Source organism: Canis lupus, chromosome 28 (assembly GCF_048164855.1).
Source record: "Canis lupus baileyi chromosome 28, mCanLup2.hap1, whole genome shotgun sequence".
Taxonomy (NCBI): Eukaryota; Metazoa; Chordata; class Mammalia; order Carnivora; family Canidae; genus Canis; species Canis lupus.
The window spans coordinates 32,576,196-32,589,924 of NC_132865.1; the positions used below are offsets into that span (position 1 = coordinate 32,576,196).

A 13,729-nucleotide genomic window follows, 5' to 3' on the forward strand; every position below is an offset into this window, starting at 1 on the left:
ACCCGGGTGGCTCAGTCGGCTAACCATCTGACTCTTGGTGTCGGGCTCAGGTCGTGATCTTGTGAATCACGGGATCGAGCCCAGAGCTGGGCTCCACACTCAGTGGGGAGTCTGCTTGAAAATTGTCTCCCTCTGCCACTCCTCCCACTCACTCTCGCATGTGCTCTCTCTCAAAATAAATCATAAATCTTAAAAAAAAAAAAAGCATTCCATTTACCCTACCAGTATTTCATTTTATTCACTAGCATATGAAGAATTTAATTTTTAAATAATTCAGTAAGCAATGGTGAAGGCCATCTGCATGAGCCACGTCAGCACACCGTACAGCGGAGCAGAACCTTGCTCGGCCAGCCAGGGGAACAGCTCTTGACCGTAACCCTAAGCGGACTACTCTGTTTTCTTCCTTAGGTAGATACAATTAGTTTAAATGCTGCGAGTACACTGTTGGTTTCAGGCACCAAAGAAGGCACGGTGAATATTTGGGACCTCACCACGGCCACCATGTTGCACCAGATCCCGTGTCACTCGGGGACCGTGTGTGATGCTGCGTTTAGCCCAGGTAGTATTATCCTTTGTAATACAGATGATAACTGGGGGAATCGGAATGATTTTAAATAAGAAGAACGTAAAGAGAAAAACAGTGCTGATAAAAGTGTTGCCTGGATGTGAGGCTGCTTCCCGGCCCCGTAGCGTATACTCGGGCCATCGGCACCTACAGGAAGGCTGTAGCGGAAACGGTTCCTAGTTCGTCAGCTGCCCAGAGAAACGAATGTATAAGATGCAAATGCACTCACACCCAAGGGTCAGCAGCCCGGGGTCTTAGAAGCATTTCAAGGAGAGGAGAATCATCTGGCAAGTACAGGTAGCTCAAGGAGAAGGAAAGTGAACATTATGCCAGAGGTGAAATGTCAGAATCCTTTACAACACGCTTCTGAAGCCGTGTCTCCTCGTGTTGCAGACAGTCGCCACGTCCTCAGCACAGGGGAAGACGGCTGTCTAAACGTCATAGATGTGCAGACAGGAATGCTCATCTCCTCTATGACTTCAGACGAGCCCCAGAGGTAATATGTTTTTTGAGCTACTAGTGTGTGAAAACATTTACAGACAAGTTCGTGATCATGTCATTTGGGTTTGCTCTGGCCAGGGTAAGAGAGAGCCCCTCCGTCATGACGATGATCTCTGCACCTTTCTTGCAGATGCTTTATCTGGGATGGAAATTCTGTTTTATCTGGAAGTCAGTCTGGTGAACTGCTTGTTTGGGACCTCCTCGGAGGAAAAATCAGTGAGAGAATCCAGGGCCACACAGGTGAGCAGTTATGCGGTTGACTGGACCTTTCTTCCTAAAATGCTGAACTCAGACCTACTTTTCCCATCAGGAAACATACTCTTCCCAGGCAGAAAACACACCGTTCCTCCCCGTGCCGTAGCTGTTCCCCTCCAGCACCTTGGTTGGCCAGGCCAGCTGCATCTCTTGGGTCCTTGGGGACTGAGATTTAGGTTAACAGACATTTGACTCCAAAAAGGAAGTTTGTACAACACAAAAATAATAATGTGAACAATCTTCCTCCTGCCACTGACTCCCGCACCCCCACCCCCGGTCTCCTCCTCGAAGGACGGGTTCCAGTTTGTATCCTGGGAGGTGTGCCCTCATTATTGAGAGGGCACATTGTAGGCATATTGATTATTCTGTTCTTTTGGGTTTTTTCCACTCTTTGCTTACACTTGCATGGTTGCCTCTTGACCTTCTGGAAGATTTATGGTTTTTAATTCTTCTAGTATCTCTGGTTATAAGCATCTATTTACCTTTCACTGTGACCAGTAACCACCACCTTCACTCCTTTCCCTCTATCACCCAGTTATGTGGTTATTTCTTAACATTTATATTAAGTGATCTGTTTAGGTCATTCTTAACTTACTGGCTTTAAACATTTGACTCCTTCCAGTAGAAATGGAATGAGCAAATTTACACCGGTTCCCTACCTTCTCCTCTCACCCATCCTGACTACGGCTAGGAATATCTATTTGCAACCCATTATTTTAGCTTTACATTTAAGTGTCTCCTTATTCCCCATAAGTTCCTGTGCTAAGCAGTTATTTTTAATTTATACACCAATTACAAGATGAGAAGACAACATAGTACTTAGAGTATATCTTCGGGGCCCCCGGTCAACTTACTACCTAACCACAAGGTCTCTTTCTTTTAGGTGCTGTGACATGTATATGGATGAACGAACAGTGTAGCAGCATCATCACAGGAGGGGAAGACAGACAGATTATGTTCTGGAAATTGCAGTATTAAGTGCCTTTTCCTCTCTTGAATGTTAAGTCCAACTCTATTTATTTTTAAACCAAACTTTCAAATGAACTGGTGAATGTGCAATGATAGTAATTAGAAGTTTTACCACATGAGACATTTGTGGTTTTAAACTTCCTAAATCATGGCGACTTCACTGAAGGCCACTAGTTGCCATCCTCCCAAGGCAAGGATATGGCAGTGTTAGGGAGAAAACATTACATGTGTGAGGCCAATAACCATCCCAGGATGCTGATGGGCAGAAGGCAGGTTTGGGTGGCTAAGTAGCCGGGAGATACTAAATAAACTGAGATGAGAAAACTTTCAGAAAACACAACAATTTTGAATTTTCCAAGAAAACTTGCAGTATTCTCTCCTACTTCTGAGTCGCTCTGTCTTCCTGACCCATAGAATTGCTGCCCATTGGGGTTTTGGATACCTGTGTTTTTCATGAATGGTTACTTTGTATAACCTACTGACCTCAGATTCTAAGAACCTGGGGAAAGATCAGCAATTCTTGTAACAGTATATTTACTGTGTATAGAACGGTTTATTTCATTATAGCTATTAAATGCTCACCTTTTCTACATTAAAAATATTTTTCTGTAATGAAAGCTGTTTTCATTTTATTTAAATATTTTATTGCCAAGACTAGTACCTTTTAAGAACTGCAAGTATTGATCCTTGAAAACTGTACTGAGTGATGTGTCACTCACATTTCTGGAACTATACACAGACCCAAATCCAGTTAACAAGGCAGGTAAACCAGGAAGCATTGTTCAGCTCGCTTTTCTAAATTTCAACAAGGGTAAGCTCTAAAACAACTCTACTGACTTCCCTTTCTACTATGACAATGTTTTTAAAGACTATAGAAGTTTTATTTTGTAGGCTGTATGACATGGAAAACTTGAGTCAGGGTACCAGTTTTCAAAGTTGGTTTTAAGTATGATTAAACATGACTTGGTGTCAGTTGTTGCAGGGAGCAGCACCGGCGGCCTCCGTGAGTTCTGCTGCACAGCCTGAAGTGTGCAGGCCGCAGTGTACTGGTCGCAGGTAGAAACACTCTTCATGACACCCCCGCCCTCTCAGCACAGAGGGCTTTCCTCAGGGATTCTGGGTGTCAGCTGCTCTGGGAGACCACTTCCACGGGCCCAAGGTGGGAACTTCACATGCCTGTTTTCTAAGTCCTGTGCAAGTTTGGTGAAAGTTTCCAAGTGACACAATAACAGACTAAAAGTCAACTTTATTTATATGTATTTAATTAAAATGGAATAGACATAAACCAAAAAGAAAAAAATCAGGATAAAGTGTCATTGCCATTTTGTTTGTAGGGAGGGGTCAGGAAATGGAACAGATTACCTGGGAAACATCCTAAGACGATCTCAAAGAGGGTAGGTTACAGAATTTAAGAGTAAATGACAAAATTAGGTATTATTCCACTTAACCTACAAGTGAATAAAGGAAGTCAAAATAGTTATCCTATTTGGTACAAGAATTTTTACATTTAATACATAGTGATTCATTTCTCAGAAACTAAAATACCGGTAACTTTTAGAAGAAAGAAATTTCCATTACACAATGACTAGAAAAATCTCAAATGCAACTAAGCAGCTATGCTGTATAGCTCAGTATGTATCATTACATTGTTCTGGGCTAGTGTACATTTCAGTTTAACATAGAACTGCATTTTGGGTTTTAGAAAGGCAGCAATAGTTCTATTTTGGCTTTTATTCTAGATGCTTAACACAGTTAAGGCGACAGTTCAAGCATATTAAGTGAAGGTAGTTACAATTTAATGATGACCAACACAATCTCTTACAACCTACATACACTGTATAATGCTTACATGGAATGAAACCAGTGTACTTGGTGTTTTACACGCGCGCGCACACGCACACCCACAGAACTAAAAAAGCATCAAAAGCAGTCATTCTACATGTACTATGGCAACACATTAAAAACGCAATTATACCATAGAACTAAAGTAATATGAACAGCTCTACTTGATATGTAAGATAAAGGTGATTGGTTCTAACACAGAGCCAAGACTGTATCAGTCACTCTAATCGTAATGGCTTATAAAAGCATCAGGTTTCCAGTAGAGAAACTACTCTAGGAAAATCAGTAAATCTGTCCAAAGTTTCACATCTGTAAAACCAGGATAAGGCTACAACAATCTTGAAGTGTGAACAAGATATCCAATCTAAACAGTGAGATTCCCAGCCATAATGTAAGATAGAAAGGTCTTCATCATGCCGCATATGCGCTCTGGCTCCTGGAAAGCTTCATGTGCATAATATAAAGTTAAGTTGCCCAAGAAGTAAACTGGAGAAGTTCGGTGAAGTTTCCATTGTGCCATGACTTTTAAACCTCAGGAATGGTGTGATCCATCAGGCTCTTCATAATGCTTGGTGCCATCCTACAAGAGAGTCAGTCACTTTATGAAAGTGAGGTTTGGGTTTCTTTTTTCAGAAAGGCTATGCTAATCCAGGAAAACTCCCATTCAAACTTAGCACTCGTGAGCATCAAGTGGGATTGTGGAAAGAGGGAAAGTCTCTTTAATGAGTTCAGATCTAGGAGTCTCAGGGAATCTAGTTGTTTGCCATCTAGTATGAATGACTCCTGAACCTTGGCTAGAAAAGTTAGATAAGACACAAATAAGTCTTTGTATATTAAAGCTCATGACGAAAAACAAGGAAAATGACAACACTGTTGTGGGAACATAGCACTGGTTTAAGAGAACTTGAAAACAATGAGTCCTGACTATAACACTTCCCTTTTTTTTTTTTTCTACCAAGGAACTGAAAAATTTTATTAAGGTATTATGTTTTATTTCCACAGGCAAGACAGATTCTGAAAGAAGGACCTAGGTTGGCTTGGCAAAAGCAGCTCTGCTAGAAGCCAGGATTTTAAAAGTTCTAGGGGAGGTAGCAACACTTGCTGCCTCTCTCTCCTTTCCCCTTACTCAGCTGCCTAATCCTCATTTCTGAGGACCATCGTAGCACCACACTCCACACCCCTACAAGCCTCTACCTGTCTCCTCAGATGCTCTCAGCACAAAAACCATTACTCCTAACATCTCATAGGCAGGAATTCTCCATCATGAGCCACCACAGTAGATTTCTATTGAGCAGAGAAGCTGTAGGCAGAGTGCAACCACAATCCATTTTACTGAAAGCTGAGATGAAAGCCTGCCCACTTGTGCTCATCTTACCTCTTTTCTACTAGAAAATGTCAAAACTTCTGAAGTGTGTGGTGAACTTTATGCAGTACTTGGGAATTTGTTAGGGATCATCCTTACCTACCAATTTCTATGATTTTTCTAGATATAAATACCGTGGCATGCCTAAGGTAAAAGAACCAAAGACTTGGGACTTAATATAAGCACTGTACTTTCTTGTAACTCACAGGACCAGAAGCATCAAATTGAAGTACCGTCTACTTACCGTTTAATAATATGTTCAAAGATAAAAGCAGGCATGATTGTAATAGTAACTACAGTCTCAGATGTTGACAGTATGTCTGCAATTTGAGAGTCCTGTTGAAAATACGTAATGAAAATTAATACTAAGGCTTTATTTCATAAATATGAAACTATGTTATTCTTGGTAAAAATATGTATGTCCTCTTTTATGTTTTGCTAAGATCTCTAAAATCTGACTCTTTATAATTTTTTCCAGTTTCCCTTACCAAGTTTAATTCTATAGTATCACAATTGTATAGATGGTAACAAAATTACTAAGTAAGCTGAGTAAATATTTTAGCTAAAAAATCATCTTTTCATTACTTAAGAGGAAATAATTTTCCTTACATACACTATCCTATCCCCCCAGTTAATAGTGCATCCTTAACCAAGTTTATGAAATGAATAGATCTTAATGAAAATATTTACACCTTAAAATAGCCACACATAGGAATCTGTAGAGGGAAAAAAAGGTACTAATATAAAACAGAAACTATTACTCATTTCCTACTATTCCTAGGTTGAAAAAGCTCAGCAATCATCCTTTCAGAAGGTCATCAAAATCTCAATGCCCACATCTCCACAGAATTCTAGTTCAAGGGACTGCTGAGATCAAAGAGTCAAGCCCTCTGCTCTAGGAATGTTAATTCCAAATGACCCAGGCAATTTCCTTTGGCCTGAGAGCACAGCCCAAGCCCCACGTGCCACATCACCCATCTCCCCCCACGGAGTTTCTATTTATTTTGGAGGTCAACATGAAAACACAACCTCAACAGACAAATGGAAAAAGACATCTGCTAAAATAAAACTGCAGGAGTAAGACAAAAATTCTGTTCCTTACCTTCAGCCCAATGACATTCTGCCCATTGACTTCACAGATGTTATGTTCTGTGAGAAGACCATTTCTGGCTGCAGAACTATCTTTCACTATGGATGTTATCTTTCCATTTTTAAAGATAAAGCCAACATGTCCGGTACTATCCTTATGCATGGTAACTGTCCGTTCAAAGGGCCTATAAACATAATGAATGAAATTAAAAATTTCATTCTTCCTATTGGTCCAACTTATTCTTTGAAATCTTGCTTACTAAATACCTACCATGTGTGAGAAACTGTAAACAAGGTTAGATAAAACCTAAGTTTAAATGAGAAGAATAAAAATCCAAAAGCTAACTGTTAACAATGTGAGATAGGTCCACCCTAAACATTTGTTAGTAAAAGGCAAGAAAATAAACAGAGGCCCTTACTTCATGTGCTGTTTAGGCTATTAACTGACTGCTAAATAAAATATTCTATCTTGAGAACTAGAACATCATAACCACCTCAAAAGGCCAGATTTGGTTTCATGAACTCCTCCTATACCACTTCAGAGTTCTGCAGGGCCCCTGGCACTTATCCATCCTATGCTGGATATCTAAGCAAACTAGAAAGCATGGCCAGAGATGCCATACTGCTTACTTTTCCAACATTCATTTTCTATGATCTATAGAAACAGGAAAGTAACTTCTTAGAAGATGAATTTGATAAACTTTGAAATAAGATGCATACAAAACCAGAATGCTTTATTAAAAAGAAAACTATGTAAGAAGAATCTGCAATACAACTGCCAATTGCCAGAGTATAAGGCTAATCAATAACATGAAATCTTCTGAAACACAATATAATACCCACAGAATCTTCAGAAGCCCCAGAAAATGGAAAACTAGTCTTGAATTTCCATCTGAACTGTCTAGTCAACTTACCTGTCACGAACAGTCATAGTAATCTTCTCTCCAAAAGCCTGTTTGAGCACCTTGTGAGCTTTATCAGAGCTCCAGCCTGCACAGTTTTCCCCATTGATCTGGAGTACTTGGTCCCCAAATCTCAGACCAACCAACGAGGCTGGAGAATTTGCCTGGACCAGTTGAACAAATATACCCTAGGAAATGATAAAATAACAGTCATTTACCACTGTTACGATATGGTTTAAAAACGCTGGAAAATTAGGAATCAACTGTTCATGTTAGAAATCTGCCCAAGTTAAAAAAAAAACAAAAACTACATAAATAAAACTGAAAATTTATCAAGGCAGTGGCCCCAAGAAATAAGGCAAAAATGGGAGATCTCACTAGTAATTTCTACCTCCAATCATGACCCACCACCACCCACCTGACCAACTTCAATCATCCTTTGTCTTGGAATAAAAAGTCTAAAGAAAATAAAGTAGGGGGGACACCTGGGTGGCTCAGTGGTTGAGTGTCTGCCTTTGGCCTAGGGCATGATTCTCGAGTCCCAGGATCTAGCCCCACATTAGGCTCCCTGCATGGAGTCTGCTTCTCCCTCTGCCTGTGTCTCTGCCTCTCTCTGTGTCTCTGATGAATGAATAAATAAAATCTTTAAAAAAAAAGAGGAGAAGAGAAGAGAAGAGAAGAGAAGAGAAGAGAAGAGAAGAGAGAAGAGAAGAGAAGAGAAGAGAAGAGAAGAGAAGAGAAGAGAAGAGAAGAGAAGAGGGAAAAGAAAAAGTAAGGTTTCCATAATATATCTAAGCTTCTATGAGTTTGGTAGAATACAAAATAGGTACTGGCAACAGGGTCTTTGTTTAGGGAAAAGGAAGTCAACTGTTAGAAATTTTATGATTTCATTTACAGTCTAAAAAAATGATAGTTTAGTGTAAGGTCATAGCTCTCCTTGCAGCTGAAGGACTCCTTAACCCATTTGCTAAATTAAAAATAAATAAGATTAGAGTTTATTTAATAGCCTAAAAAGGTGAGTACATTCAATACTACTCCAATTCTTTTTTTTTTTTTAAGATTTATTTTTATTTATTTATGATAGACACAGAGAGAGAGAGAGAGAGAGAGAGAGAGGCAGAGACACAGGCAGAGGGAGAAGCAGGCTCCATGCCAGGAGCCCGATGCGGGACTCGATCCCGGACTCCAGGATCACGCCCTGGGCCAAAGGCAGGCACGAAACCACTGAGCCACTCAGGGATCCACTCCAATTCTTTCATACAAGGAATCCCCTATGAAATACAGAAAACTCAAGTTTAGTCGACAAAGAACTAAACCTACATGATATTTATACTTCTATAAACTCCCAATCTTAGATATTGAAAAAAATATAAGTATAGAAGAGTAAAGTTGGTAAAAAATGAAAGCATCTACAAAGTTGGACCTTTTCTAAATTTTTTTTTTAATTTTTATTTATTTATGATAGTCACAGAGAGAGAGAGAGAGAGAGGCAGGGACACAGGCAGAGGGAGAAGCAGGCTCCATGCACCGGGAGCCTGACGTGGGATTCAATCCCGGGTCTCCAGGATAGCGCCCTGGGCCAAAGGCAGGCGCCAAACTGCTGCGCCACCCAGGGATCCCAAAGTTGGACCTTTTCTATCCTCCTAGGCTGGGTCAGATACAACTTCTGTGTCTTACAGTTTGCTTTAGAGCAGTACTGAAAATTAGGCAGGACCCTGTAAAATGCTCAGAGCAATGAGTACTGGCCAAATGGAGAAATCTACTGCAGGGATATCTGCAATGGAGATAGGGGCCTGTGAAGAGTGTCCTGTCTTTTAGGACAGAGGAAGAAGCAGAGAAGAAATCCTGACAGAAGGGGCAGCATATGGGACGCCTGGGTGGCTCAGTGGTTGAGCATCTGCTTTTGGCTCAGGTTGTGACCCCAGTTCTGGGATTGAGTACTGCATTGGGCTCCCTGCAAGGAGCCTGCTTATCCCTCTATGTCTGCCCCTCTCTCTGTGTCTCTCAGGAATAAACAAACTCTTAAAAAAAGGGGGGGGGGGGAGGGCAACATATACTATTTACTGAAAACAAAGGGAGAGCAGTAACATTAGGGCTTCCTGAAGAAGCATGCTGATGTGTCCTAAGTTATGCATGTGCAGAGCCATAGATGACCTCAGCTCTCTGGGCAGGCAGGCAAGGTCGGTCGGGCCTGCCTGCCAAGATGAGCCTCAGTCATTTACCAGTGTGACACTCATTATCACTTCCTGTGTGAAAAGGTTGGACACACTGAGCTAACAAGACTTAAGACTAATAAGGAATCTAAGACATAATGCCTGAAACCACAAATCGGGGTAAAGACTCAGCATATCCGTAACAATCCTAAATGCCTCCTCAGAGAGTAACCCTGGGAAATTACAAAGGTAAAGGAATGGCTGCCCTAATTAGAAAATCACTTTTGCTCAAAAAAATGACCTATTAAATTCAAAATGAAGGATGGAAATAACAAACGTGCAAACCCACTTCACAAGTTAAATGATCATTATTTAATTTAAAAATACATACTATAAAGGCTACCAATTATCACTGGTCTTTTTGTTTTAATTTTATTTATTCATGAGAGACACAGAGAGAGAGGCAGAGACATAGGTAGAGGGAGAAGCAGGCTCTCTGTGGGGAGCCCAATGCAGGACTTGATGCCAGGACTCTAGGATCATGCCCTGAGCCAAAGGCAGATAGATGCTCAACCACTGAGCCACCCAGGCGCCCCTCTCATTCTCAGTTTCTTAAACATCACATATAATGCCCTTTTTGAATGCCATTTTATTTATACAACCAAGTTATAATATATGAAGACCAGTGAACTTTATTACAGAAAGATCAAAAACAAAATTCATTTAAAGTAATAAATTACCAACTCTGACTCTTCAAAATAAGGCATCTCCAAGTGAAAAAAATTAACAATTTTAAAATGATCTTGATTATAAATCAAATATTACAATTAATTAAAACATTTCCACTGTAAATTCTTCTAATATTGATCACTTAGTATCTCATAAGCTATTGGACAAACTGAAATAGAATTAAAAATACTTACATTATCTATTGATTTAAGCCTGAGTCCAATTTTTCCATCTTGATCCTTACACAAAATGACTTCACGAATCCCTTGCTTAATTTCTGCTCTACGAATTCCAACATCGTTACCAGTTACAGGAGCTACCATATAGTTCATACTGGAAGGTCTTGCTACCAACTGCTGATAAAAACACAATGTGTCAATACGTAGAAACATTCTCCATGAAAAAAAAACCTAAAATGATAATTGACTTGAATATACTCAGTTGTGGTTTCCCAAAAAGGGATATGTATTGTTTCCTTCAAATAAAGTTTGTTTTATGCAAAAATCACCCTAGTTTTTATTTACTAACTTTTTTTTTAAGATTTTATTTGAGAGAGACTGAATAGACTAAAAAGATAGTGAGGGAAGAGCTAATCAAAGTCGTCTTAGTTGGAATCTGTCAAAAAAAAAAAAAAACCCTCTGACCTACTTAATAACTGTAATGCTTGGAGCAGTAATAATAGGGAAAGAGGAAACTCAACTACATAATCCCCATGGATGGCAAATTTTTTGTTCAGAATTCATGGTAATTATGATAGCATATTCTAAAGCTGACAGTCTAACAGGAGTAATGTACACAATTAGGCTAGAAATCAGAACACGTAATGCCAGAAAATATTAGTTGCGAGATTACAAAGATTTAAAAGAAATGACTACAGCTATAAAAAACAAAGGAAAATCAGGAAATGTGATACAAACAGGAAAACTTAAGCAAATGAATTATTTAGTTTAGCTGGCATATAGAAAAAGGGTTGAGAGCTTTGGAATGGGTTTTACTTTTGGAAAAATCTTTATTTTTTCCAGCAAGTATTTTAAAGTACTTGACTTACTAGGTGTTCTTACTTATTATGACCATGTTATCTCTGTCCCTTTACCCTGTTGTAAGCAAGCAACCATTTCTGGCAAGGACTGTAATAACTCAGATCATCTTCCTGATTCTCCCCCCACAGAGTAAGCACAGAAATCTAGAATAGAGAGAAAGAGAAAAGAAAAAGAAAAAGAGAAAAGAAAAGAAACCAAATGATGACACCACTCCCACAACTATGATCCCAATCCCTTACCATGGTTTACAAGACCACAGAGCACCTGGTCCTCCCTACCCCTCCAATGCCATCTGTTGCCATGTCCTGCCTTGCTTTCCTCTGCTCACCACACAACTCTTGTCTCTCAAGTCCACCTGGTTCATTTCTGCCTGAAAGCCTTCAGGTTCTGTCTATATAGAATGTTCTCCCACCTGATACTCACATGCCTTACTCCCTCATTTCAGTTCTCTGCTCATGTGTCAACTCCTCAGAGAGAACATATATGCTCACTATATGGAAATGGAGCCCTAACACTATTCACTTAACTCTCCTTCCATTTGTTTCATGTTATACGCACCAGTTTATCAGTCTACAATGTGAGTTCCAGTACTGTGTGTGGCAGGGAGGGGGGCACTGCTATGGTTTACTACTGCATCTACCACACCTGGCAGAGTGCCTGGAACATGTGGGTTCTTAAGCTACTGGCTCCTATCTCCACCCATTTAAGGTGCCAGTGGGAGACAACACACTGAAAGGGGTTCTACCTTATAGGATACAACATATGCTTTGAATGAGCAACCAAATGCATGATGCAGTTTCTTCCAAGGCCCAAATAAAAGTCTGTAAACCAAGGTGTGGCCTGGGAATGGTTCCTTTCATTTTTATACCTAACCATATACAAAACTTTTGCGTCCTGTCCCCACATCTTGAGCTCTACAGTGTGAAGGTCTTATTTATGAGGGAGGAATGCCTCCACTGGGGAATACAATATTTCCCCCTGAATAAGAAGGGTCATCACCTAACTGTTGTTTGGGATTTATATGCCACTCACACAAAGGCAAGAAGAGAATACTGAACTGGCTAGTGTGATTAGTTCTAGTTACCAAGAAGAAATTAGGTTGCTGCTAGATAATGGATTCTGGACTACGTGTGGAATCCAGGAGGTTCTTTGAGATGCCTTTTAGGTCTGCCATGTACAACAGTAAAATTAATAGAAAAACAGACTTCTGCTTGCAGTCATATGGAGCCCGGCTTACTCTCCTGCTATAAATAACTAAAAATTTTGGAAAAATAGGAAGCAACAATTTTTAAACACTGGGCAGTAAGCAGTGTAGGGCAGTAAACCCTGACAGAAAGGAAACACATGAAGTGAGCCCTTTCATCGCCTGGCTTTCTACCCAGACCACTATCTGGACTGGAACGCAGAAGTACAAATCTCAAGCAGAGCAATGTGTTCCTGTAAGTCGAGGAGACAAAAATCAGGAAGAGTGAAGCAGCTAGTAAAACAGCCAGAACTTTCAGGGCTGATTCCCAAAGAGGAAGGAGCTACACAGAGAAAAAAATCTCCAGAGATCTATCGCTTTGAACCCTCTGCTAAATGTTAATCTCCGTATCTGTGAGGTAAAGTTCCAGATGTCATGCAGGGAGCTGAAAGCTGAGCCTTCCTGCATTATCATACAGGGTTGGGAGACATCCAAGATCCTACCAGCAAAAGTGGTGTGCTCACTGATTACCCAAGGCCTTCAGCAAAGAACCAGAGGGGACACACAGCTGCAGTAATGAGGCTATGATAACCCTACAATAAAGGCTGCTTCATACCTACCCTAACAATATGTAAGATCAAGCCTTAGAAGGACCAAACTGATGCACATGTAGTTACATTGCTTGCCAGAACAAGTGCTGACACTCTTTAAAGAAGTACAACATAATTCAGCACCTAAAAATGTAAAAAAATTCACAATGTCCTGTTCTGATAAAAAAAAAAAATAAAATAATAAAATAAAAAAAAAAAACAGGTGCCATGTGAACAAGCAGGAAAATGTAATCTATAATCAGGAGAGAAATCAGTTAATAGAAATTCGGAAATAACATCATAAAATTAGCAGACTGGATTTTAAAATAGCTACTATAAATTTGTTCAGTACACTCAAGGACTTAAAACCACATGGAACATATCTAGCGAAGAAAAATACACACATGAAAAATTCACTAGATGGAAACAGTTAATAGAAACTGCCAGCAGTAAAATAAAACAAAAATGAAAAGAAAAAACAAGATACTTAAAGGGGGGCTGACACTTCAAAAATGGTTTAGGTCACCCCAGTATATACTAAGAAAAGA

The 13,729-nt window shown here is 39.9% G+C and overlaps 2 protein-coding genes across 12 annotated transcripts in view; one reads left to right on the forward strand and one right to left on the reverse strand.

Moving 5' to 3' along the window:
- Positions 1 to 2,907, forward strand: part of NSMAF (neutral sphingomyelinase activation associated factor) — a 57,102-nt gene extending 54,195 nt beyond the window's left edge. For 5 of the 6 annotated variants that reach the window (XM_072804544.1, XM_072804545.1, XM_072804546.1 and 2 more), the window contains exons 28-31: positions 409 to 559; positions 959 to 1,061; positions 1,197 to 1,306; positions 2,205 to 2,907. In XM_072804544.1, coding sequence (XP_072660645.1) covers positions 409 to 559; positions 959 to 1,061; positions 1,197 to 1,306; positions 2,205 to 2,299 — 459 coding nt within the window. In that variant the 3' untranslated portion in view covers positions 2,300 to 2,907. Of the gene's footprint in view, positions 1 to 408; positions 560 to 958; positions 1,062 to 1,196; positions 1,307 to 2,204 lie in introns of those variants that run through there. The other variant, XR_012020178.1, reaches the window with a different exon arrangement.
- Positions 2,908 to 3,530: 623 nt separating this feature from the next.
- SDCBP (syndecan binding protein) overlaps positions 3,531 to 13,729 on the reverse strand; it is a 38,625-nt gene continuing 28,426 nt past the window's right edge. For 3 of the 6 annotated variants that reach the window (XM_072804559.1, XM_072804562.1, XM_072804560.1), the window contains 5 exons: positions 10,563 to 10,721; positions 7,499 to 7,674; positions 6,598 to 6,769; positions 5,740 to 5,831; positions 3,531 to 4,712 (listed from right to left, as the gene is read on the reverse strand). In XM_072804559.1, the coding sequence (XP_072660660.1) occupies positions 4,658 to 4,712; positions 5,740 to 5,831; positions 6,598 to 6,769; positions 7,499 to 7,674; positions 10,563 to 10,721 (654 nt within the window). In that variant the 3' untranslated portion in view covers positions 3,531 to 4,657. Of the gene's footprint in view, positions 4,713 to 5,739; positions 5,832 to 6,597; positions 6,770 to 7,498; positions 7,675 to 10,562; positions 10,725 to 13,729 lie in introns of all 6 variants that reach the window. The other 3 variants (XM_072804556.1, XM_072804558.1, XM_072804557.1) reach the window with 1 other exon arrangement.